At 43.1% G+C, this 27780-nt stretch overlaps 3 protein-coding genes across 3 annotated transcripts in view; all 3 read left to right on the top strand.

Moving 5' to 3' along the window:
• LOC308303993 (NACHT, LRR and PYD domains-containing protein 3-like) overlaps nucleotides 1-15430 on the top strand; it is a gene marked incomplete at both ends in the record, with an annotated part of 35620 nt that extends 20190 nt beyond the window's left edge. The window contains 7 exons of the mRNA XM_080748541.1: nucleotides 316-325; nucleotides 547-2210; nucleotides 2816-2986; nucleotides 4602-4742; nucleotides 10387-10409; nucleotides 14568-14671; nucleotides 15137-15430. Of these exons, the coding sequence (XP_080604667.1) occupies nucleotides 316-325; nucleotides 547-2210; nucleotides 2816-2986; nucleotides 4602-4742; nucleotides 10387-10409; nucleotides 14568-14671; nucleotides 15137-15430 (2407 nt within the window). The remainder of the gene's footprint in view (nucleotides 1-315; nucleotides 326-546; nucleotides 2211-2815; nucleotides 2987-4601; nucleotides 4743-10386; nucleotides 10410-14567; nucleotides 14672-15136) is intronic.
• LOC308290425 (protein NLRC3-like) overlaps nucleotides 1-27780 on the top strand; it is a gene marked incomplete at both ends in the record, with an annotated part of 183440 nt that overhangs the window by 128638 nt on the left and 27022 nt on the right. The window lies entirely within an intron of this gene.
• LOC308303906 (protein NLRC3-like) overlaps nucleotides 19355-27780 on the top strand; it is a gene marked incomplete at both ends in the record, with an annotated part of 32614 nt that continues 24188 nt past the window's right edge. Inside the window, 3 exons of the mRNA XM_080748425.1 lie at nucleotides 19355-19497; nucleotides 20058-20201; nucleotides 21864-22011. Coding sequence (XP_080604551.1) covers nucleotides 19355-19497; nucleotides 20058-20201; nucleotides 21864-22011 — 435 coding nt within the window. The remainder of the gene's footprint in view (nucleotides 19498-20057; nucleotides 20202-21863; nucleotides 22012-27780) is intronic.

Genomic DNA, 27780 nt, shown 5'->3' with positions numbered 1-27780 from the left:
GAGGACTGAGCAGACGTCCAGATGTTCAGGAGAGACATTCACAACCACACCTGGACTGAAGACATCCACTCAGACCAGCAGTGGACAGAGTAAGACTGGACACAATTTACAATATTTAAATAGCACAAAATAAATAATAAATAAACATTGTCAAATAGGGTAACATCTATCAACTCTGCACTAAACAATTCAGATAGATACCTTTATTATCCCACGAGAGAAAACCAGTGGCCCAATTCAACATTATTATTTTATATATTGGTTATTTTCCCCCTAATGTATGATATTTAACACATTAATAATGTGTGTAAACAGCTGTAAGAATGTAAAGTTATGAATGAAGCTGAATGTTTAAAATGTCTTCATTGTCTTCTCATAGCAGGTGTCAGTGTGCAGGAGGATTTAAAGGTTTATAAGATCACTTTGAACAGTCTGGATCGTGTGACAGACGTCACTGAAGTGCCCTCCCTCAGCAGCATCTTCACAGCGCTCTACATCACAGTGGGAGAGAGTGAAGGGGTTAATAACCAACATGAGGTCTACCAGCTTGAGACGCTCTCCAAGAAGAACACCCTCCATGACCAACCAATCAACTGCTGTGACATCTTTAAGCCCCTCCTCCTTGGCAGAGAGACACCAATCAGAAGAGTTCTGACCAAGGGAGTCGCTGGCATTGGAAAAACCTTCTCTGTGCGTAAGGTCGCTCTGGACTGGGCAAAGGGTTTGGAAAATCAAGATGTCATTCTCCTGGTTCCCTTCTCATTCCGGGAGCTGAACTTGGTCAGAGATGAGCAGCACAGTCTTCTCTCACTGATCCATGTTTTCCATCCAACTTTGGAGAATGTCACAGCAGAGCAGCTCGCTGTCTGGAAGGTTGGCTTCATCTTTGATGGTTTGGATGAAAGCAGGTTGTCCTTCAACTTCAACAATGACATCATCTCTGATGTCACAGTGACATCATCAGTGGACGGGCTGTTGACAAACCTCATCGAGGGGAATCTGCTCCCATTGGCTCTCATCTGGATAACCACCAGACCTGCAGCAGCCAATCAGATCCCTCCAGCATATGTTGACCTGGTGACAGAAGTACGAGGGTTCACCGATCCCCAGAAGGAGGAGTACTTCAGGAAGAGATTCAATGATGAGGAGCTGGCCAGCAGAATCATCTCACACATGAAGACGTCAAAGAGCCTCCACATCATGTGTCACATCCCAGTCTTCTGTTGGATCAGCGCTACCGTTCTGGAGGACATGGTGAAGACAGACGAGACAGGACAGCTGCCCACGACCCTGACTGCCATGTGCTGCCACTTCCTGTTGGTCCAGACAAAGAGGAAGGAGCTGAAGTATGATGAGCCTCGTCGGGGGGGAAAAAGAAACAAGAAAAGAAACAAAAAAGAGAGAGAGAATCAACAGAAGATGATGGAGACTGACAGGGAAGTTCTTCTGAAGCTGGGCAGGCTGGCGTTTGAACATCTGGAGAAAGGCAGCATCATGTTCTACCAAGAAGACCTGGAAGAGTGTGGTCTGGATGTGAAAGACGCCTCGCTGTACTCAGGAGTGTGCACAGAGATCTTCAAAAGAGAGGGCGTGCTCTTCCAGAGAGCAGTCTACTGCTTTGTTCATCTGATCATCCAGGAGTTTCTGGCTGCAGTCTACCTGTTCCACTGTTTCACACAGAAGAACATGGAGGTACTGAAGACATTCCTGGGACGTGACGGATTTGGACATGATTACCCCTGTGACTCCTTGGAGGACTTCCTGGACTCAGCCAACCGTAAAGCCATAAAGAGTAAGAATGGTCACCTGGACCTGTTTCTCCGCTTCCTTCATGGTCTCTCACTGCCGTCCAACCAGAGTCTGTTAGGAGGTCTACTGGTTCAGACACAGTACAGTCCAGAGAGCATCCAGAGAGCCATCAACAACCTGCAGAAGATGAATGATCCCCATGCCTCTCCTGACAGATGTATCAACATCTTCCACTGTTTGATGGAGATGAACGACCACTCAGTGCATCAGGAGATCCAACAGTACCTGAAGTCAGGGGACAGATCAAAGACAGAACTGTCTCCAGCCCAGTGTTCAGCTCTGGCCACCATGCTGCAGATGTCAGAGGATGTTCTGGAGGAGTTGGACCTGGACAAATACAACACATCAAAGGAGGGCCGACGCAGACTCATCCCAGCTGTGAGGAACAGCAGAAAGGCTCGGTTAGTAGTCATGTGAATAGAAAACTTAGAACAGAAACAATGTACTGTACCTTCACACCACTACACTATAACTAAACATGATAGTTAGATCAACAGTGATACGCGCACACACACGCACGCACGCACACACGCACGCACGCACGCACACACACACCCACACACCCACACACACACACACCCCTCAAAGTTACAACGGCCAATCTAAGGCAAAAGGGTGACAGAGCTTTTTCTGTGGCTGGCCCAGCTCTCTGGAACAGCCTTCCATCCAACTTAAAACACACCTCTTCACCCTAGCATTTGAGCCCTAGACCCCTCCCTCCCTGTGACTTTTATCTGTCATTGTTTTATCTTAAATGTTTTGTTTTTTATAGCTGTTCTTACAAGGTTTTAAATGTTTACAAATGTTTCTATTGTTTTTGCTTTGTATTGTATTTGTTTTCACTGCGTTCTCATGATGTACAGCACTTTAGTCAACCTGGTTGTTTTTAAATGTGCTTTATAAATAAATGGACTTGACGTGTGTGTGTGTGTGTGTGTGTGTGTGTGTGTGTGTGTGTGTGTGTGTGTCTGTGTGTGTGTGTCTGATTGACCACCTCTAATTACAGACTTGTTGGCTTTGGTCGTGACCTCCAGAAGGAACACATGGAAGTTGTGTCTTCAGCTCTCAGTTCTAATCCATCCCATCTGAGACACCTGGACTTAAGTTACAACCAACTGGACCTGGATCTACTCTGTGCTGCACTGAAAAGTCCTCATTGCAGACTGGAGACTCTACGGTGAGATTAATTTACAATCATTATTTCCATCAGTGATTTATCATGTGATTATAATATGAATATTGTGGCATGAATAATGTTGATATCATAGAAACACACATTGACTGGGATAATGAGGAGGTACAGTAACTACAGTATGTATTGTATATGTTCACTAAATTCACTCAAACCACTCAAAGACTGTCTGTCTGTATCAGTGTAAAAAATAATCCAAGTAGCAATATCACAATGCAGCTCTGTTACTAGTAAAAGTAATAAATACACTTTATTAACAAATACTCATTATGCAGAATGCCCCCTTTTTATGTTTTCAAAATTTGTCGGGAAAAAAAAGTGTATAATAGGTGATAAAATAGCTGGTATATGTATATTGCAATAATCTAAATCAGATCTGAAGTAAATGGTTAATAAAGTTTTCAAATAATTAATGTGTAAAAATTACAGTATTTGCCTCTATAGATATAGTGCAGTAGAAGTATAAAATATACACAGTTGACATAATCAAGTAAAGTAAATAAAGTAAAGTAAACTTGTACTTAAGTACAGAAGTTGAGTAAATGTACTTAGTTCCATTCCACCACTGGTCTGTATCGTCTCTTTCTCCAGCAGATGTCCTTCCTGTGTCTGTGACATCAGCAGTTATCAGCTTCACTTGTCTTAAACTGTCCATCAATTGACCTTTGACCTGTTAGGTCTTATGTGTATAATGAAGCAATAAGCCACAAGAGGCATGTGGTTACCCAGTATTTTATAACGTCTGAAAGGCGTGGTGAGACACGAAGCGAAGCCGAGTGTCTCCAACCCTCTCAGCCGTTATAAAATACAGGTAACCACATGCCTCGCGTGGCTTCTTGCTTTTCTAAAACGGTTGCAATATGGCAACATGAAAAATCATAGACATGTACCAATTAAACTGTTCTATTTCACTAATAATTCACTACAAGGTCTGCAAGAAAGTAGTTCCCAGCTACAAGAAAGTAGTTCCCAGCTACAAGAAAGTAGTTCCCAGCTACAAGAAAGTAGTTCCCAACTACAAGAAAGTAGTTCCCACTTCCCAGCTACAAGATAGTTCCCGGCCAGGCTGCAGAAACACCTGTTGCAATAAGAATGGGGTATAGGGGGGCCGCTTGGTGTTTTTACAAGCCCCGCCCAGAGGCACTCAGTACCGTCCTATGTCTGTGGGCGGTGCTTAGAAGCCCCACACGGCAGGATTTGAGAGAAAATCAAGCGCTCCCTTCTCTAGTTCAGCTTCACAACACTGTGGAAAGAAATAACGCACCTGGGTTTGATATAAACTGATTCAAGGTGTGGATTATTGTGTCATTTAGACACTGGTTTAATCAGAAACCAGCCAATCAGAATCAAGTATTGGAACTTAGAAACTCTGTTTTCAGTCACTTTGCTGGATCATCTGTTTTCAACCTGTTGCTGTTTCCTGTCTGTTGGGAGATTAAGTAAAGATTATTTAGTTCATGTTACTCCGTCTGGTTTTCTACTCTAAAACACAGACAGTCCATCCAGACCAGGTCCTTTAATAGGTGGTTGTAAGCAGGTTCTCAGAATAATGTATTTTATAGCAGACAATCAAACATTGTGTGTTTTATTTCTCATTTAGACTGATGCACTGCTGGTTGTCAGAGAGAAGCTGTGAAGTTCTGGCCTCAGCTCTCAGATCTAATCCTTCTCATTTGAGAGAATTAGACTTGAACTTCAACGTGTTGCCGGTTTCTGGACTGAAGAACTTCTCTGGACTGGAGTCTCTGCAGTGAGTAGACTTGGACTGTGTCCATGTTGGTTAGTGCAGTGATTCCCTTGTTCCATGTTCCAATGGCATAACGTCTATTGTGCTAGTCTGCCCCAACAATCCCCTCCTCCCACCCCATTTATACAGTCATACACCTGCTGAAGATTCATGTTTATGTGTATAATCTGTTGCAGTAAAATATCCAGGCAAAATACACAAAATAAGCTGGGCTTGCATGATTTCATTAACCCTGCATTTTTACACATAAAGTTTATAAAGTCATCACCTCACCCGTTGTTCACGTTCACACAGAAGCAAAACTGCTGAGAAAAAAAACAGTGCTCCTGTGTGTGTTTGCGTGCGTGCGTGCGTACATGCGTGCGTGTGTGCTCGTGTGTGTGTGTGTGTGTGTGTGTGTGTGTGTGTGCGCGCACCGACTCTGTGCAGGGCAGAAGATATAATCTCTTCCCTTGCTCAATACAACGTAATCTCTATATTATCTGCTCCGTTAAAATTCAAATAATGACAATTTAAATGAATACTACTTGATGCAACATTCATTGCACTCCTTGTAAACTGAGCTTTGCCACGTTCATAAAGTTATACTACAGTAGCCTAGTAAGAAAAGGGTGAGTCACCTTTTCAATCACCTTTTTTTAATCAAAACACATATTTTTCTTTTGCAAGTTCCCACAATTTTAGCAAATTCCCATCATTTCACTAGTAGCAGAAACACTGTAGTGTCAGGTAGTGGAGACGTTGTGTTAGACAGTCAGACATTGATGCATTGTTGTTCTACTTCCTACAGAGTGAAACATGGAGGAGAATTCTGGAATTCTAATCCTAATCCTCAACTCCTCTCAAGATGTGAGTATCTGTCTGTCTGTCTGTCTGTCTGTCTGTCTGTCTGTCTGTCTGTCTGTCTGTCTGTCTGTCTGTCTGTATTTGTATACAGTGTGTTATCCTCTGTTGGCCCCTCCCTCCCTGGATGCTGTCCTGAAAGCTCTTCAGTAGAGCTTCCAGTGAATGCAGGAGGTTTCTCTGCTCTTGGCCTGGTCCTTCACACCAGCTGATGCTTGTTAACAAAACACTCCCTCTACCTGACACACCTTCTGTAATGTTCAACCCTCTTTCTGCCACACATTCTGCTTAATGTCCCCCAAACACACTGGCCCTCATTTATCAACGTGGTGCAGATCAAAATGTTGGCGTACACCGACATTTAGGCAAGTCTCTGCATTTATCATTTCAATGTGACTTTGACGTTGGTGTAGGGCGGGATCAAATCTCACATCAAGTTCAGAGGTGGTGTAGGATTCATCTTACACCTCTTATTCCATTGTAGACATGCAGGGCAGCATTGTCTTACTATCTGACAGAGAATGGACACATGTATCCACTCGGAAATGCATATCTAACACACTAATAAATAATCCTGTGAAAATATAACATTTTATAAAAATATATAACCAGCTACATCATGGACATGTACGCTGATTTTATTTCCAAGTTACAATGACAAGCAATCAAAATCTAGCGATATGGAAGCAATCTACATTAAGTGCTTTAACACTAACAGTCTATTGGCAGATCTGTCTCAGAACAAGCATAGATACGAACGCATGCGAGAGCATTTTCGGGAACTGTGAGCCTCCAATTTATAGTGACGTGAATCCTTTATTAAGGATAAAACCTGAAGGTCCAAACCTGGCTGTGCCCAGCCCAGTGCACACTGTGGATGATTTATTTGAGGGTCCACGGCCCACCGGTGAGATGGCCAGCCAGTGCGGAATACCGGTACATGATTGCTATAGTTTAAGCACTCAAACGTGCCCAAACATAACCGTGGGGTCTCTCAATGTATACAGTAGCTACTGTACATGCTGGAGTTAATGATGAAACCCGACGCTCCACCTGTGCCCACAGCGCACCATCTTCCCCGTGGGCGCCGTGGATTTATTTATGCCACCTGGAGATCACTCAACACCAGCCAGCCTTCATCCATCAATGCTTAGAGCCTCATTCATTCTGCAACCACTGCATTCAGATGACCTTTAGTTTCCAGGATATCTGTCATTAATGTGGCGAGCCTGTGAGATCATGGCCATGGGGAATTATTGCTTGTAACCAAATGAACGCGCACGGATATGGTTTAAATTAATATCCCAAAGTATTCATGGCAGTGACTTGTGTCATTCATGTCGGCTGCAGTGCTATAGCCTCCTTGTCAAAGATTGTAGCGTTGGTTAATCCCACATTCCCACTGTCAAAGACTGCTGTGTAAACCAAAATGCTGCTGTTCCAAGCTTAGGTGGTGTGTGTGTGTGTGTGTGTGTGTGTGTGTGTGTGTGTGTGTGTGTGTGTGAGAGTGTGTGTTTGAGCTTAAAAATTCAGCCCGAGCCCTGTTGTTAGGACGTATTCCACTTGTTCTGGCCGTTAAGTCGGGGCCGTCCGCCGCCACCTACCAGTAGACCCCCACCACCTACCTGTAGACCCCCGCCACCTACCTGTAGACCCCCGCCACCTACCTGTAGACCCCCACCACCTACCTGTAGACCCCCTCCACCTACCTGTGGACCCCCTCCACCTACCGGCGGACCCCCACCACCTACCTGTAGACCCCCGCCACCTACCTGTAGACCCCCGCCACCTACCTGTGGACCCCCGCCACCTACCTGTGGACCCCCGCCACCTACCGGCAGACCCCCGCCACCTACCTGTAGACCCCCACCACCTACCTGTAGACCCCCGCCACCTACCTGTAGACCCCCCCCACCTACCGGCGGACCCCCGCCACCTACCTGTAGACCCCCACCACCTACCTGTGGACCCCCCCCACCTACCGGCGGACCCCCGCCACCTACCGGCAGACCCCCGCCACCTAGCAGCAGACACTGCAGCCCAATAAAAAGGCCGTAACTCGGGCACCCCGGCGGACCCTCGCGGACCCCGCAGACCCCCACGCCGCTGGGAAAGAAATATGGGAAAATAGTCTAAGGTAGCCGATCTACAAACTACTGCTCCACTCCACGGCCCCTGGTGTATACATGTGACCTGACAGTCGCTTATCTCCCCATTAGGGAGTCTTAAGCTTGTTGCACACTGCTGCGTTTTTCGTTGCAAAATGCGTTTTTCAGGGCAAGGAGAGAGAGAGAGATAGAGAGAGCAAGGGACCGAGTGGTGCGCGAAACGGGCGTCAGTGTGCAAACGTGACTGACATAACGTGAGGTTGATTTTTTTATTCACGCGCTCCGAAATTCACCCCGATATTCGGCCTGAAAAACGCAGCACTGTGCAACCTGCTTTACTGGTAGATCTGCTATTTTCAGAGCGCAACACCCGAGCAGAATCAAACATAAAATGACTTGTCTTTTAGTTCTACTGGATCTCGTCTCCACTAGTCCCTCCCTAACATTTTAGTCTACTTTTATTTATTTTTACAAAATTGTCAGTAAATTCAGTCATATTATCTTAAATGTGTTTAGTTTTTATTTAGTTTCACACAGTGACAAAAGTTGACAAACATTTTTCGTCATAGTTTTAGTTGACAAAATCAACACTAATAGCCTATCAATCATAATAAAAATACCCGATCTACAAGCTATTTTTACTGAAAAAAACTACATAGGGCATAATAATTCATAATAAATAAATGTTTTCTCTTCCTACAAATGTAGTGGAGTTAAAAGTACAATATGTGTCTTTGAAATGTAGTGTAAGTCACAAGTATCCAGTAATACAAATACTCAGGTATTAGTACTTTAACTACACAACATTAACTTATTGTGTACTCAGTTACTGTAAACCAATCTCTCTCTCTCTCTCTCTCTCTCTCTCTCTCTCTCTCTCTCTCTCTCTCTCTCTCTGTGTGAATATTTTAATACTTTTTAAATATTAAATATTTGTAATGTTTCCTGTCTTGTTCTCTCATCAGACTTCCATCGTCTCACACTGGATCCAAACACAGCGAGCAGAACACTCTGTCTGTCTGAGAGCAAGAGGAAGGTGACTCGGACAAGGGGGGGGGAGCTTCAGTCATACCCTGATCATCAGGACAGATTTGATGATGAGTGTGATCAGGTTCTGTGTACAGAGGGTCTGACTGGACGCTGTTACTGGGAGGTAGAGACGAGTGGACAGGTTTATATAGGAGTGGCTTACAGAGGAATCAGCAGGAGAGGAAAGGGTCCTCATAGACTTGGGGACAATGATCTGTCCTGGAGTCTGCACTGTCGGGGAAGCCTTTACTGGGTCTCTCACAATAGTAGGACCACTTCCCTCCCTGTTGATCCCTCTGGCTCCAACAGAGTAGCAGTGTATGTTGACCATGCTGCTGGGACTCTGTCCTTCTATGACGTGTCCTTGGACTCACTGACACACATTTACACCTTCCAGTCCACATTCACTGAACCACTCTACCCTGGGTTTAGGCTATGGGGTCTCTCCTCAGTGTGTCTTTGTGAGGACAGATAATGTCTCTGATGAGTTGACATCAACCAATATGGTTGTTATGGATGTGTGTTTGAACACAGGAAGCATTTTGGACATCCAAGGTTTCCAGCAGACAGCAACATAGTTTATGTATATATTTATATTTTATATGTCTACAGTACAGTCAATACTGCAACATAGAAATACTCTGATAAAAGTAAAAGTCCAGAATTCCAAGTAAAAGTGCAAAAGTATTGGCATCAAAATGTACTTAAAGTTGTGTTGATTTCACAGACTAAAAATATGATGAAAAATTTCTGTCGACTTCCTTTTTTCACTGACTAAATAAAAGCTAAACAAACACTGAGCTATGATGACTAAAACTAAGACTAAATATAGAATTGTCAATTTCGTAAAATGTCAGGGAGGGACTATTAGTGGAGAAGAGATCCAGTAGAACTAAAAGACAAGTCATTTTATGTTTGGTTGCGCTCAGGTGTTGCTCTCTGAAAATAGACGATCTACAAGCTCACAACGTGACGCAGCGTGACAGGTTGTGAGCTTGTAGATCTGCTATTTTCAGCACACAACCAAGTATAAAATCAGGCATGCCATCATGGCCGCCAAATAACATTTTAGTCGACTAAAACTAAAATAAAATCAGATGACAAAAATATGACTCAAACTAAATGGGGGGTAGGGGGGCTGTCTCATAAGGATGCAGCTGCAGTACACAGTTCTCCCTTACCCAAAGTGGTGGCAGTGTCTCAATCGTGGGCTGGAATGTGTAGGCGTCCGTGTGTCTCTATAGAATCAATGTTCAATTTCAATTCAAAGAACTTTATTGGCATGAGAAAACATATGTTTACATTATCAAAGCAATGTAATGTCACACTGCGGTGCTCTAGACATGTTCTCTGTCTACTGTCTCCCCTCTGCTCTGTATGGCTAACACATTCAAGTATCAAATTAAATGTTAAACACTTCATCTATTTAGAAAACAAGAAGGTATGTTGACTAAGACAGTCCATACATTTGGAAACATATTTTTACTTCAATATTGTCTTCAGTTCATGTAGGATTATTTTAAAAGTAGGCTAACTACAGTTGAATTGCAATTTGACTTCTATGGGCTGGCTTGCAGTGCACCGTTCTCCCTTACCCCAAGTGGTGTCACTGTCTCAATTGTGGGTGTGAATTTGTAGGTTCCCGTGTGTCTCTATAGATGTCTTAACAATGCAGGCGCAGGTCTGCACCAAATGAACCCCACCGCCCATATGATGCAATGGATAAGTGGTCACTGCACTCACCTTTAAAAATGCATTCCATGTTTATATTGCATGTGACGTTGTTGCTTATGTTTAGCATAACATCCACTGGCAAATCAATTTCTTGTCCAAACAATACCCTGTAAGGCAGGGGTCTTCAACGTTTTCAGGCCAAGGACCCCTTAGTTGAGAGAGAGATGAAGCAGGGACCCCCACAACCCATAGATTCCATATAGTTTCATTGTTTGACGGCACAATCATCAGTGTGTTTTGGTTTCATGAATAGGTTGGTTTTGGTTTCATGAACAGTAATAGACCACTGTCCTAGTGTCTATTACTGTTTTTTATTATTATTATAGCTATGTTTTTGCTTTTACTTATGCATTATTTTAATTTTGTGTGAAGCATTTGTTGCGTGATTTGTTTTTGTTCTTTGCAACAAAGGAAGGTGACTCTGCCAGAGGGAGAGTCACAAATTATTTTACCAAATATGTTTATATCCATCAGACAATTCCAATTTACTGTGGACCTTTTTTCTACTTTTATAAAAAATAAATGTTGAATACAACCAAATCTTTGCAGTTTCCTTAATAGTGGTATACTTTAAATCCTCAGGTCAAGCTCATTAAGTCTAATCAGCTGTGTGATTAATATGAAATGCATTATGCTGTCTGGGCCTGTTCCCATACACACCCATTGTAACTTCAAACTCCATTTTAACCAGGATAAAGTCATCAAAAACATCCTTTTTTCTGGTAACTCATACTGTCCTACTAATACATTTAGTTTTTAATATTCTTTTGTGGGAAATGGAAACATTCAATACAATCAGATTAACGTTCATGTTCCAGCATGGATTTATTACCTTCTGTTTTTAGTTACTGCAGTACCCCTCTTCAACCTGTAGGTGTCCTACCTGACCACAGGAACATAACATAACATACTCTATACTCCAGAGTGGTCAAAATAATGTCCTATTCACAAAAGAAAAAAACTAGAAGCAGTGCTCTTCCGAGCACAGGTCTCCACCAGGTCAGGTTGGTCCTGGTGGCGCGTCCGCCGCGCCGCTAAATGTGAAAAGGGTGTCATGTTTTCTTTGGCCTTTAACGGCAATGTGACATGATTGCATGCATGATTTGAGGCATTTTGATCCAAAAATGTGTTTGGCAAAAGTCGACCTGCTGGTGGTACTATAACAGGCCAATGTGAAAAGAGTGGTTGTTCCTTGAGCTAGTGGGAATGTGCATGCAGAATGTCTCTGTAATCACAAGCTGCCTGTAGAGATACTGTCTACCGATTTGTGTGATTTTTGGACAAAATCTGCAGGAGTACTGGCAAAAGTTAGTTTTGCAAAAGTCTGCTTCATGGTGGCGCTAGAACAGGCCCATGTGAATTAAAAACGTGGGGCAGAGGTTCTGAATTGGTATCCAGGGAGTGTGTGTGCACCGTTTGGCAGTGACCAGGCCAACGGCGCCAGAGATTAGCTGGTCAAACCTGATGGACGGACGCACAGACACACAGACACTCACACACGGACGGACGGACAGGGTCGAAAACTGAGTCTCTCCCCATGCCTTTCGGCTGGTGGAGACAAAAAGTTAGGGATTGCAGTAAATTGTAATGTTGCTCTAATACATGATTGTCTTGAACTAGCAAGAGGCAGTGTGCAGGTCTAATCTTTCATCCTACTACTTTTTGTCTTTATTTAAAGGCCAGTGGTTCTCAAAGTGGGGTTCCGAGGACCCCCAGGGGTCCTTGAGGGGGTTCAAGGAGGTCCACAGCTAAATTAGTCTTTATATTAATAGTGTATAGCATCACATCAAAGAAGGAAAAATACCAAATTTTATAAGCATCTCTTAATTTAGAAAAAAATATATTGCTTTCTACAAAACAAATACCTTAAATTAAATACATTTGTTCAACCAATGAAAAAAGGAGAGCACTCCAAATGGCCAGGGGGACAGGCGGGCAGACTTGTGCACTTTAGACAAAACATGTTCAATAAAATATATATTTTTTGCGTGCACTTTTTAACTATCAATACAAATAAAACAATTGTGGGAAATACATATGAATTCTATTATGTTTAGTTGTTTTGTAATAATTTAATTTAAGAGTAGGCCTAGTCATGTCATGTGACATGATTTTCTTTTGGCATTCACGTGCGATGGAATGGAAGACGGAAGTAAGTGAGTCTTCCCTCTTCCTACCTGAACCCACAGACATAAAAAGGTAGACGCCTCTTCCGGCTCTCTGGTACCCGTCTCGCCTTGGTGGGCATTTTTGATTGACAGGCTTCTGTGTGCGTAAGGTCGGTGGGCAGGTTTGAATGGAAAAGTCCCGGAAAAGACCCGTTGTGATTGGCCAGTAGTGTTTTTGAGTGGCAGCCTGCCCTCGACACTTCCTCTTTTGAGCCCACCAAGGCGAGACGGGTCGCTCCAATCAACTGCAGTGGGTGGACGAGGTATCTAGCTTTTTATATCTGTGGTGTGTACCTGTAGCGTGACTGATAGCTCAAACAAATTCAGCAGCAAACATGGATATCCGTCCATTTCTGAAGCGTAAAACGCCAACACAGGAGCCGCAGCCGCCTGACGACGGCAGCCAACAGCAGCCGGTCCCGACCATAGCAGCAGATTCTGCCGAGATACCAGCGGCCCCAGCAGAGCCGCCAGGCCCGCAGCCGCTAGCAGCAGCCCCAGAACCACCACCCAGCCCGGGGCCATCAGTTAGAGTGGATGAGGCCCCAGAACCACCACCCAGCCTGGGGCCATCAGTTAGAGTGGATGAGGCCGTGGGGCCTTCGGTGGATGATCTTGGGGAAAAACACAAGCAACCTGTTCTATCTGAATTCCCCAAAAAAATTATTGGAAAAAGCAGAAGATCTTTTTCAAGGTCAAGGTCAAGGTATACTTTATTTGTCCACAAGGGAAATTTGTCTTGGGCTTTCACCCCTGCTACAGCCACACACAAAACATCAGTAACAAAACAGTAGAAATACATACATTACATTGTGCACAGTGATTATAAAAGAGGCTAGTAGCAGGAGCAGCCCGGGTCGCAACAGTGCTTGCGCCACCATTTATTGCAATAAGCACCCATGGATGGAATATTCTATTGCAAAGGACGTCGTCTTTTGTTTTCCCTGCCGGCAGTTCCAGAAGGACAGCAGCGTCAAGGATTCATTTTGTAAGGATGGAGTGAGTGACTGGAGTAAGCTGGGCTCTAAACTGGACAAACACGCAATATCTGAAGGCCATAAGAACTGCATCATTAAATGGGACAACTTTAAAAAGAGCACATCTACAGGCTCTATTGCAGCTAAACTATCGGATAGTCATAAAGCTACTGTTGAGAAGAACAGATCTTATTTGTGCAAAGTGGTTGATGTCTGTTGTCTGTTGTCTAAACTTGGATTGCCTTTCCGTGGACACAGGGAGGGGAAAGAGTCAGACTCACAGGGCAATTTTCGTGAGTTTTGCAGCTGGTATTCTAAATATGATTCTGATTTTGAAAGCATGCAGTCAAATTATTTAAAGTCCAGAATGAAATAATTGAAATATGTGCTAATTTGGTTTATGCAGACATTGCAAAAACTGTGCAGGATACTGTTTTTTTTTTTCTTTTTTTGAGCGGTGGTCACAACGCTCCTATACGAGGCCGTGTGTGTGGGTATGTCTGTCTGCGTGTCTGCGTGTCTGTCTGTCTGTAGCCTACAGTACCTTTTTTGACCACACAGGGGGCGCTGTTGTTCAGGCCAGACCAGACCAGAGACACACACACACACACACACACACACACACACACACACACACACACACACACACACACACACACACACAATGGATGGATACCAGTGGCGGCCTGAGTGACATGCATTTTATTATTAATATTTTGTTTAATATTGTTTTAATATTTTTTATTATATATATATATATATATATATATATATACAGGTATATATTTGTTTTGCTGTTGCGCAGCCTCCACGACCACCGCTCAGTTCACACGGGTGTGATTTTTTCTATTATGGCAGACGAGGCCAGGTCCTCCAAAATGGAACAGTTGTCGATTTGTTTAAGATATACAGAGCAGCTTGAAATCAAGGAGCGTTTTCTGTGTTTCCTTGACTGTTCAGCATCTCGTGATGCGGCTGGGATCGTGGACGCTATAAACACAGGACTGGAGATGAGTGGTCTCAAAAACATCCCAATTGTTGCACAGAGTTACGATGGTGCCTCTGTAATGTCGGGGCACCTGTCAGGAGTACAGCAGCGCATCAAAGAGACCTATCCCTACGCAGCTTATATTCACTGCTTGGCACACAAACTAAATCTGGTGCTTGTAGAGTGTTGCACTGTCAATCGCAGCGTGAAAACATTCCTGATCGTTATTGATAAACTGTTCTCTGTATTTGCACAACCGTCAAATCACCATAAATGTATTGAAGTCCAGAAATCACTGCACATGGAAAAAAAGGAAATGGTACAGCCCAGTGAGACGAGATGGGCATGTAAGTGGAGGGCCGTGCATGCAGTTAAAACCCACTACTCTGCTATCACTGGGTGCCTAAAAGACATTAGTGATGAGGGAGGGAGATGGGCTGTTGATGCCACTGGCCTAAATGAACACATGACAAGAATGTCATTCATTGCATGTCTGGTTTTATCTGAGGATATACTGCGTGTGATCCACGTTACACACAAGGCCCTGCAGTCCAGCAACTCCACGCTCTGCCAGGCTGCAGAAAATCTAAAAGCTCACTTCAAATCTCTGAGGCAGGCAAACACTGACACATGGAGCACGGTGTGGGAATCAGAGAAAAGGTTCAGCGAGGACAAGGTGAAAGACGTGGCGGCGGTGACTGTAACTGAGGAGGATGCTGAAGCAGCAGCAGCCCCTGCCCCTGGCCCAACTGCAGACCACTCCAGTGACTCCACCCCCCTCCTCCCTGTCGGGTTTCCTGATAACGTCTACTTTGGGCCAACGCCAAATGGATGATGAAAGTGAGACAGTCACAGAAGTGAGTCAGAGTGTGACAGAGAGTGACACATTTCGCCAACACCTTTATCTGCCCGTATTGGATTCTCTGATCGCCGAACTTGACAGGCGGTTCACGGGCAGGGGCGTCACAAGGGGTAGGAAAGTGGGACTGAGTTACTAGGGCCCAAGGTGGTGGAGGGGCCTTAATTATTTTATACTTTAGCTATTGAAAAATAGCAGATGTACAAGCTCACAGCGCGGCACCGAGAACTAAATATTTTGAGATGGGGGTCCGTGGCCAAATACATATCATTTTGGGGGTCCTTCACATGAAAAGGTTTGAGCTCCACTGACATCGAAACATAGATTTTTCAAAAAACCTTAGAAGGATTTGAAATATTCAAAGATTTTCATGATTTTTCAAAAATAGCAGATCTACAAGCTCGCAGCGCGGCACTCGGTGCCGCGCTGTGAGCTTGTATATCTGCTATTTTTCAATAGTTAAATCACAGGGGCCCCACAGTGAATCATTGTACCCGGGGCCCAGAATTTGGTGTGACACCCCTGTTCACGGGGGAGTCAATAGAACTTGCACAGGCATGTGCAGCAGTGTTTAAATGTGACAAGAACGGAGTGGAACCTCTCCTAGAAAGATATGCACAGCCACTGAAAATCCATCCTGTCCTGCTTGGAGCAGAGATGGATCTGGTGAAAGCCTCGGCTGCCTCGTCAAGCACAACAGTTTCACTTGACCTTGACCATCTTAAAAAGACAGTTAAAAAGGACAGCTATCCCAATCTGTTCAAGATGCTACAGTTGGCACTGACTCTGCCAATTGGATCTGCTACCACAGAGAGGAGTTTCTCTGCCATGAGGAGGATTCCATGTTGGCTGCGCCGCTCAACAACACTTGCTATTCTGAACATTGAGGATGACTAAACAGCAAAGTTGTCGCCTGAGAAGATTGTGGATGTATATGCAGGACGCAAGAACAGGCGTTTACTTCTACACTAGGTGAGACTGATTCAATATGACTTACAGCCTGCTGTATACTGTTTACTGTACTGTGTGTGTGTGTGTGTGTGTGTGTGTGTGTGTGTGTGTGTGTGTGTGTGTGTGTGTGTGTGTGTGTGTGTGTGTGCGTGTGCGTGCGTGCGTGCACGGCTGCGCTCTGTGCATAATTTGGTTCACTCAGTGAGTACTGATATATAGGCTGTGCTTCAGACAGTTGTGTGCTCATGTTAATAATACTGTATGTGTATGTAGGCTGTGTGCCTGCCAGATAGTGGTCTATAACTGTGTTGGATCGCTGTATTATTATGGAATAATGGTGGCAGAGTCTGGCACAGTAAATTGGATTTGTTTTATTTGTTACAGTAAACATCATGGTCTGGATGAGCAGCCATATGTTGTTGTGAGATCTTTCTTTTCTATGCCTTGTGTTGTGTTCGCCAATATCATATGAATACTATGATTAAGACGTGCAGTCATCGTTGGGCTGAGAGCTGTGGTGTGCTTCCAAATAATGTTGTGCTGAGGGGTTGACAATTGACATGTTGCTCAAGACTGCCCCCACTAGGGCAAATGGAAAAGTCCGCCTATGGGACCCCCAGGAACTCCATCAAGGACCCCTGGGGGTCCCCGGACCCCTCTTTAAGAACCACTGTCCTTCACACCAGCGGTGGAAAAAGTATGTTTGTAAAGTAAATTGTAAATCTTCGTCCCCCCGACTTTTGGCACCTCTGCGCGGTCCAAGTGAACACATTTCAGAGCAGCGTGCATGTGACATTATTATTGCACACACACTCCTTACCTGCCAAACTATAACCTCCAAGGACCCCCGGAGCTTCAGGGACCCCCAGGTCCCTGGGGGACCCCCAGGTGTAAAAAATGACCAAATGTGCAAAAATGACCAAATGACCACCCCAACGGGGCTGCTCACGGGGAATTCCTGGGGACCACCCACTCCTGGTGCTCCAGAACGGATGCAAAAGTGGTGGCGCCCCCAGTGGAGGACCCCCTCCACTGCAGCTCACATAAAATGCCGTAACTCGGGCTAGGAGCGTCCGGGAGAGCCGGGCCCGGTACCTATTCGTCCACCAAGGCAACACAGAGACCCCACCCCTCATTTCTCACATGGCCCTCTTCTAGCGCCACCTTCAGGCCGATTTTTAAAACACATTTTTGGACACTGCTCCTACAGTTTTTGCCCTAAAATCACGCAAATCGCTACACAGTATGTCTACACTCATCCCATCAACATGAATCTGTCCCATATAGCGCCACCTTCAGGCCGATTTTTAAAAACACATTTTTGGACACTGCTCCTACAGATTTTGCCCTAAAATCACGAAAATCACTACACAGCATGTCTACACTCATGTCATCAACATGGATCAGGAAGATTTTGGAAAAACAATTTTATTGCCCTATGTGATTAGGGAGTCTTACTGGTTCCTTGATCATATCAGTGGTTCTCAAACTCAAGGACCCCATAATTCCTAGTACGGTCATGAAATTCCTAGTACTGGAAAAGGTGAATTGATCAAGTGTCCTGGAGAATGTGGCTATGCATTATTTTTAGTTATTCCTTTTGTTGATAAAGCATTTTATAAATCACATATAACATAACATGAAAATATGTCATATTAGTTGTTTTTCACAACGGGCTGCATGATTGCAGACTAATGTGACAAAAAAAACAGATCTACAAGCTCACAAAGTGCTTGCAGATCTGCAAGATTATATGCTTTATGTTTGCTACCTTACCTCCCTCTGGGCATTGCACACAGGAGTAAGAGACTTGTTATTGCGCTGAATGATTGTTATATAATCCTGAAAATTGGGTTAAATATTCTGGAAAGGTTTTGGAAATTCATTGAAAATGTGTGGGAACCCTAGCCTAGTTCCAGATCCTTAATCGCTAGCCACACCCCTTTACAATTTTGTTTTGGCGATTCAGGGGTCTAGAAGAGCTCTCATTGAAGAGGCTTTCCTCGTTCGAAAATCCGTACGGCGAATCAGCGTCGTAAATCAGCGTCTTGTGAGCAGCGTGGGTGGGGTTTTCCCTGAACTCATGTGCGTTTCCAAGTAAACAAGCGCCGCCGCCGGACCGTACCGCTCATCGCATCGCCCGTCGCAGTAGGCTTATATGCGATCGTATCGATCTTGCTATGAAACACCAGTAGCAGGCATGTTATGTTGTGTTTGATTCCTAGTTCGTAGTGCTCCTATTCTGCCTGTTTCATTAGTTAGCAAGCCAAGTAGCACTAGCAAGCAACATGCTAGCCACTAGCCAGCCACATAACAACACTACGTCATCTGCTTTGCTACTGTTGTGATGGTCAGACGGTGAACCAATCGCAGAAGACTGCCTCTTTGGCAACGCCCATCCCAGAAATTGCCTTGGACGAGAGCAAGTTCAGACTGAATAATGGAGTGAAACGAAATGTCAATTCAGGCTGTCAGGCTAGTGGGAACCTGCACTGGACCCATTGGTACACTCTGAAAATGGTATAATTTAGGGCATTCACCAAATATTCGAATATTCGAATATCAAAGTCACTATTCGACGTTGTTCCCCAAAGTCGAATATTTGCTTATTTTTATTGTTTAATTGTTTTCTGTTTAAAAAACATATAGTTTATAAAGCTTGGTGAGATAGGGAGTCATAAGAATGAGTTGTCAATGCCCCTGGTGGATGAAATTGTTAATGCTCTATACCAGGGGTTCTCAAACCTTTTTAGGCCGTGACCCCCAAAATAAACATATTTGAACTGGGGACCTCACCCTGACAGGAATTGTAGGTATTACATTTAATGTGACTCGGTTTCCGCAGATAAATATTGTTGCGAGGCGTTGTAAGCATGTAGATCTGCCATTTTCACAATGTTTGCCTCTTGCTTAATTCATATTTGACAGTTTGGCCAGTCCAGTTGGAACATGCTCGGGCGCTGCTCCTCAGAATGGTTTCCCACGCCATCAGGTGTGACGGAGTTGAAGCCCAGCGATCAGCGGGGCTGTGGCGGCAACCTCGAGATGATCACCACGGAGGCCAATGGAGATGTCACATACCAACGTAATGCGTATACTGTAGTTATGGGAAATAAGATATAGTCTGAGGGTTTCGTGCACAAATCGTGCACTTTATGATAGTAGCATAACATTTGGCACACATTGGTTTCCCAAGACAAATCTGCGATGGCCCAATAGCCAAAAATGGTATCGATACATCTCTAACTACTTTTCCCAAACTCCCAGTTGGAACATGCTCAGGCACTGAGCCTCCGAATGGTTGCCCACGCCATCAGGTGTGACAAAGAGCTGTGGCGGCGACATGCAATTATACTCCATGCCCGCCAATGGAGGCGTCACCTACAAAAAGATAAAGGTGATCTCTCAGAATAACTTTGTATTGATGGGAAATAAGTAATGGTCCGAGGGTTTCGTGCACAAATCGTGCACTTTATGATAGTAGCATAACATTTGACACACAGAACATGCCATAGACTCTATCATAGACTTTACTATACAGTAAAATAAAAAATAAATACAAATAAAATAAGCTTTAAGTAACAAGTAAGTAGTAGTATAAGTTTAAGTAGTATAAGTAACTTTTACTTCACTCAACTTTTCCTCTATACAGGTCCATACAGGCAGGACAGGCACCTGTGAGGATGGTTCTGGAAGGCCATGGCCACTGGCTACCTGGCTACCTGCCTCTGCCCATCCTGAAGCAGAATTTCCGGACCTTTTGCGCCAGCAGAGAGACCCGCCGCCAGCTCCGCCGGTACCCCGCGATAGGTGACTTCATCACCTACATGGAGGACACCTATAGGTGACTTCATCACCTACATGGAGGACACCTTTAGGTGACTTCATCACCTAGATGGAGGACACCTATAGGTGACTTCATCACCTACATGGAGGACACCTATAGGTGACTTCATCACCTACATGGAGGACACCTTTAGGTGACTTCATCACCTACATGGAGGACACCTATAGGTGACTTCATCACCTACATGGAGGACACCTATAGGTGACTTCATCACCTACATGGAGGACACCTATAGGTGACTTCATCACCTACATGGAGGACACCTATAAGTGACTTCATCACCTACATGGAGGACACATATAGGTGACTTCATCACCTACATGGAGGACACCTATAGGTGACTTCATCACCTACATGGAGGACACCTATAGGTGACTTCATCACCTACATGGAGGACACCTTTAGGTGACTTCATCGCCTAGATGGAGGACACCTTTAGGTGACTTCATCACCTACATGGAGGACACCTTTAGGTGACTTCATCACCTACATGGAGGACACCTATAGGTGACTTCATCACCTACATGGAGGACACCTATAGGTGACTTCATCACCTACATGGAGGACACCTATAGGTGACTTCATCACCTACATGGAGGACACAGGACACCTATGTGGGGGAACATGCCCTGTTCCCACCAGCAGTCTGGTGTGTTCATCACTGTCGTAATGACAAACCGCAGCAACAATGCAGTGGAGGGTAAGAACTTGCATGTATTTACTTTACTACTACTACTACTACTACTTAGAGATGCAATTTATGGCTCTTTGAAGTGAGCCAGAGCCATGGCTCTGGCTCACTTCAAAGAGCCGTTCAAAAGACTCATTTGGCTCTTTTGGCTCATTGCATATTTAAAATATTTTCGTTGAAACATGAATCCACAAGGTGGCACGGTCTGGCACCACATTCCTCTGCTGACATTTGAGATCACAATTTTGTATTTACCCTTTTTATAAAACGTGTGTGTAAATTAAGCTACCTTGACTAATGTTATTCATGCAACACCTTAAAAAAACCAAGCAGGCAACAATGAACTCGCTCCTCCCTAGCGGCGTATATAACCAGGATTTACCAACTGGCTAGGCCTGGCACAATGTGAGCTTGTACATCGGCTATTTTAAAATAGCAAACATTTAAATATTTACAGGGATATAATATTTGTCATGGAAGTGGACTTCCCAAGCAATATGGAGACGTTTTAATTATAGAAATCGCTTAATAATTGTCTAAGGTATGATCAAATCAAACTGTAGTGTCTTAATTTGCTTCCTAGATAGCTGCACATTGCCGCGCCGCACCGCGCATCGCGGCGCCGGCGGCGCCGCACTGCGCCGCGAGCCAATTCAGCCAAATGAACGGCTCCCTACTCCGCAAACCGGATCCCATCGTTCACTTCAAAGAGCCGTTCAAAAGATTCGTTCGCGAACGTTGCATCTCTACTACTACTACTATTATTATTAATAATATTTTTTCGTTCCAAATCTGTTGTATTTGCTTCAATATCTCTAAGCAACATGTGAATGAAACGTTAATGCGGGCCATGTGCCATGTGTCCTGCATGTATCCTATAGTTGTAATAAATCTATGATGATTTCAGGTTTCCATCACAGATGGAATGCCCGTGTAGGCAGGCGCCACCCCTCCATCTGGGTGTTCATCCCACAAATCAAGGGCGAACAGAGGCTGGTGGAGACGGTGTGCGCCCAGGCTGAGCGCGGGGATCGGCCACCAACCCCCCCAGTGACTGAAGTGGCGCAGGTTGGAGAAGAGGTTCGAGAGTTTATTCATACTAAGGAAAATGTAATAGTGAACCTCCTTTGAGGTTTGGCAACATCAAAGGAGACATGCGTTGTCTTCCACCTACTGAAGATGCCTTCCAATTACACCTTTACAGAGCCCTGCATCAGTTGGCTGTATGTAAACGAGCACACGTCTCAGCCAACTTACCCTGTTGCAACCAACTTTGGGAGAGAGCTTGTCAGTGGTAAGCTAGTGGCAACCATGATGCTGAAGGATGCCAAACCTGCAGAATATAAACGCACCAAATAAGAAGAGCAAGTGTACCAGAGGATGCTCATGTGCAAGAGCCGGGGCCAAGTGTGTAATTGCATGTCTCTGCACTGGGGACCCCAACAAATGTTCACGAGTTGAACTCATACAACAAATGTTCACAAGTTGAACTCATACTTGAGGACAGTGACAGTGAATGAGTTAATCGTTAGTTATTTTCATTTTCGTGATATTAGATTTTATTCAGCTAAATGTTTAATTTCCTGTTTTATCAATTCAAATACTATATAAGATAACAGCTGTTTATGATAAAACAATACTTGAATTTGTTGTGTTACATGTTTGTTTTGTTTTTTGAGGGGGTAAAGGTTTTGTTTTCTGCCAGAAAAAGGCTATATGAATTCGGAGCATAAGGGTTATAAAATCACCACAGTTCCTTTAATTTAGGGTTGATTTTAATAATATTTTGTGTGGAATAACTATAAAGATTGCTGAAAAGGATGAAACATTGCCTGATGTCATAAGCCATGGCAAAGTTGATTACAATTGAAGTAAAGATAAAATTATTGGGAAAAATGCAAGAAACGGGTACATTTTTGTACATAAAATGGCTATAAATCATTTGGAAAGGTGTTGTTGGTGTTGGTGTTGTTCACACATGTGTTCTGTGTATCAGGGAATGATTTATTGACATTTTACACAACTTAATGAGCACTTTAAGAAAGAAAACCTAGTTCATATCACAGGGTCAAAAAATGAAGGCTTTGTTTGTTACACAAAAATGCCTCTAACTTTCTTTCGCGAACTTTCCGGCAGAGCAGGCCTCTCATTCTGTGGACCTTAATGACCAAACTAATAGATAAAACAGAAATAAAAAGTACGGCAGAAAATCACAGGTACCCCTCTTTTCTTTGAGCTTTTGGCCATGTGGGTCCCCGACTACTACCTTGAAACTCTTGTTTCAGAGAATTTTAAGCCACCTGTACTGATGTACATACGTTGAGCAACTATGTTATACAAAGCCTGCAGAAACACCTCTAAAAAATGTAATAAAATGAATGGGATCATAAAAAAGGACAGTTGTGTCATTCTCACGTTTTATTAAACACCCCCCGCACACACATCACATCAGGCAAGGCATCGCTATCTGCCCCTCACACAAGGTCCATTCATTGTTCTGCATTTGAGCCACGGACCACCATTAACCCTTAAGTTCTGTTCAGATTCACTACACCTTCGTTCTGTTCGGGTCATTTTGACCCGGTGGATATTTGGTTTAAAAAAAACAACACTAATATACATTTTAACTTAACAAATCATCATGATACATTGACTTTGACTCAATACCAAACAATTCATATGATATATTTGGTAAATGTTTGCATTTCTGCTTTGCTATATCACATTAAACACTGAAAGAGCTAGGCGTTTTTACTGATTTAGCTGAAATCCATGTAAAAAAACTACTTCATTTAATACTGGGCAATATTGCTCAATGCTTATAGGAAGGGGGGGAGGGTTCGGAATGGGGCTTCGGAAGGGGGGTGTTAGAAGTGGGGGTGACTGTGTGTCTGTGTTTTGGCATAATACTGTGTATTTCTGTGCTTCCGGGTCAAAATGACCCGAACAGCACTTAAGGTTCAAAAAATATGAGGGGGGTGTAGCATGGGTGTAGTGCAAAAATATTTTTTTTACATGTTCATCTCAGAAGAATCTTTAAGGCCAGTGAGTTTCAGGTGGAAACATTTTTAACTTCTACCTTTTTTTTCCAAATGAAAATGTAAAACGGGTCAAAATGACCCGAACAGCACTTAAGGGTTATGAGATTTAGCCTCTCAGAGCCAAGATTTGTCTTGTCCACACTAGGGCATAACGAAAAAGTCGACAAGTCGACTCTGTCGACTTCATTACACAAGTCAACTCCCACCAGAGAAAGTCGAAAGTCGAAGTTATATATAGTTATATATAAAAAAAAAATCGCACTGTTTCCAGGTATGTCAAATATCATTGTGTGATTAAAATGTGATTAATTGAGATTAATGTATTACAAAGCCTGCCTACTGGAATCAGTTTTAACCCTGTCATCGCAAGCGCAAGTAGTTAGCGCATGCACAAGTAATTTAGTTTTGGGTTAAAACTGATTCCGGTTCGGTAGTTCCGGCCAAAATGTAGTCCGTTTTTACTACAAAATAACGTAGGATATCATCCGGTCTAGACCGGATCAACCGACCTTTTTAGTAAACGAATACCAGGCTTTCCCCAGAAAGCCAGGTGACGCGAGGTTATCTCTTAAAGACACTGATCACTATAAGATAATCACAATTATTTTACATATTCCTCAGAATCCTTTCCCTTCATCTGTATGAATTAATCTGTTGAAAAACAACATTGGTTTTGTTTAAAATTGGTTTTGGTCAAAATTGGTTTCTAAAAGTCCACAAGGTCACAAGCTCACTTGCACTATAAACTATTTGCACTATAAAAGCATATTTAAAGTATTAAAAACGTAATATTGCCCTACAAATGATGTATTAAGATTATTGTTAACGGACATTGTCATTGTCATTAATTTGTGTATTTAAGTCATCATATCTTTCTTCTAGTGCAATGTTTGGTAAAAATTCTATTCTTGTGTCAACGTTCAAGGCCAATATTATTGTTGTTGATATCATTGTTTGTATGATAATGAATCAGCAACTAAAATGTAATGATGGAGTCACTCCTGGAAGTGTTCAGTAGTTGTGGATGTGTCTTGTTTGGACCAAAGAGTTCTTGGCTGCTGAAGACCAAGAACTAATTATTTATGTAAGAACAAACTATTTTAAACACTTATGGCTTTTTATATGTATCTGACTGTGCCTGATTGATATGAACTTTTTCTATTTTCATAAAATAAAATACTTTGTAAACATCCTAATTGTGATGAAGGACATTCTATTTAATTACTTGATTGATTATTGATTATTGATAATTTGTGTTTCAGCCTAGAGAGAGGGATTGGCAGCTAATTGCAGGTGCCAGGTGTGTCCTGGAGTGTGGGGGTTGCTGCTAGTTCAGCTCAGTTTGTCTGCAGCATTCAGAGAGTGAGGAGCAGTTTTTCACCTGTTTGGACATTATTCTTGTGTTTTTGGATAACATTACATAAGAGACTTTATTTTCCTTATATGCAAATGTGGGACTGCGTTCAAGCACCCTTTTGTGAACCTTTTTGTTTGGAATAAAACTACTTAAAGAGAAGAAGAAGCCTCTCTTGCATTCTTACAGATGCACCACAGCGGTCACCACTCCCCAATCAGCGAATGTAATTATTCTACAGTTCACTAATCGTACTCTGTAGTTCGCTTAATAGATGTAAACTTTAATTAAATCTTTGTCTCAGTCTGTGATTAATAAATGCATTATGACGTTAATAATAGGACATTATTTGATGCTCTATCAACAATACCATTAATATTTTACTAAATGGTTCCTGTGTAGATATATTGAAAATGTCCTTGACATGAAACTGTTTGAGCGCCACTAAGACACCAAACTCATCTTACCAGCTTTTTTCAAACCTTTTTCAATCCTGCCATAATTACTGTCATTCAAAAGTATGCAATGTTACAGAATACTAAGATATTATATTGTACTGTCATCAGTAAACTCTGTGCTATTCTTCTGCCATAAACACAATGATCAATACATGATGTCATACAACGTCATACTGTACTATAATACTGTATATTGTCCAAACATGTAAAAGAACATTAATGTTCCAATGTTCCAGCATGGATTTAACATCAGCCTGTTTAATGCAGTACCTTTGTCAACCTGTAGGTGTCCTAAAAGACCACAGGAACATAACATGGTCAAAATAATGTCCTATTAACACAACACAAGAAAGGGGAAGGTCTCATGACCCAAACGTTGATCTAATAAATTATTCTCTTGAACTTGCAAGATCGAGGCACGTTTGTTTTCATTCTTTTCTCTATAAACTATACGCAAGGCCAGTGGTTCTCAAAGTACCCAGGGGTACGTGTATTTTTCATTCAGTAGGTGGGGGTAAGTGGGGAACATAGAACCTGGGGAACATAGAACCTTTTTTTGCGGGGGTAAATAGGGAACATAGAACCTGGGGAACATAGGAAATGAGCTCAGTACGGTGTTTCTCAAAGGGACCCCCGGGGTTCCTCCAGTGGGTTCTAAATGGACCCTTACAGGTCCATGTGTTTCTATTTATTCATTCTCCAGAACCAACCGTCTCAGTTCAGTCAGTGTGTTGGTGTTTGCATGACTTTCATCATTGACTGATTATTGTTGTGATCACTGAAGTGTAGTTACCCAATGTGACCACGGGGTGGCATCTAAGTGCACCATCATGTAGTTTGCTTGTTTGTGCATGTTTTTTGTTCTTCAAAATACTTAGAAAATAGCACATGTACAAGCTTGTGATGTGCTGTGAGCTTGTACATCTGCTATTTGTGAATTATACAATAGGTTACAATTATTGTGGCGCTGTATATGGCATAACATGATGTTCTAAGCCATTGGTTCTCAAAGTGAGGTCTGGGGACCCCCAGGGGTCCTTGGGAGGGTCCCCAGGAAAAGTAGTTAACATAGCATCACAATCAATTGAAACACTTTATACATTGTTATGTTGGCTATTCAAAAATAGCAGATCTACAAGCTCACAGCTTGTAGGTGTTTGAAAATATTTGAAAAGAAATATATATATATATATATATATATATAGATATATATATCGAAAATGTTTAGAATATTTAAAATAATTGTGAAAATTGTTTAACACAAATGCTCTCTTCTGGGGGTCCCTGTTCAAAATCATTTTCAGATGGGGGTCCTCGGCCAAACATACATTTGGGGGTCCTTGGCATCTAAAGGTTAGAGAACCAAGGCTTAAAGGACATCCCTCATCTTACAGGATGTCATTTGTATAAACTGTAGATGTGAGTGGACTAGGATTTTCTCACTCAGTGATCACCCTCCAAGGCCTATTTGTAGTTTGGGTTCAGCTTTATATCAATTTCACCACTTTTGCAGTAAATGTTTTTATACAAGAATCCATGTCATGCATAGGAGGCTTTAGAGAGAGTTGTGTTTGGTCCTGTCTTTCTGTGTGTTTGTTTCTGTGTGTTTGGTCCTGTCTTTCTGTGTGTTTGGTCCTGTCTTTCTGTGTGGTTGGTCCTGTCTTTCTGTGTGTTTGTCTCTGTGTGTTTGGTCTTGTCTTTCTGTGTGTTTGTCTCTGTGTGTTTGGTCCTGTCTTTCTGTGTGTTTGTCTCTGTGTGTTTGGTCCTGTCTTTCTGTGTGTTTGGTCCTGTCTTTCTGTGTGTTTGTCTCTGTGTGTTTGGTCCTGTCTTTCTGTGTGTTTGTCTCTGGTCTGTTGCTGTTGGACTGGTTTGACTCACAGAGAGATGGGTGCAGTCTGGCACCATGCCAAGAGCACTTGAGGACGTTTAGGTGTGTGTGTGTGTGTGTGTGTGTGTGTGTGTGTGTGTGTGTGTGTGTGTGTGT

Source organism: Nannobrachium achirus, assembly GCF_963921795.1.
Source record: "Nannobrachium achirus genome assembly, chromosome: 1".
NCBI lineage: Eukaryota > Metazoa > Chordata > Actinopteri > Myctophiformes > Myctophidae > Nannobrachium > Nannobrachium achirus.
The sequence above is the reverse complement of the archived record's forward strand: the minus strand, read 5'-3'. Positions and strand labels throughout refer to the sequence as shown.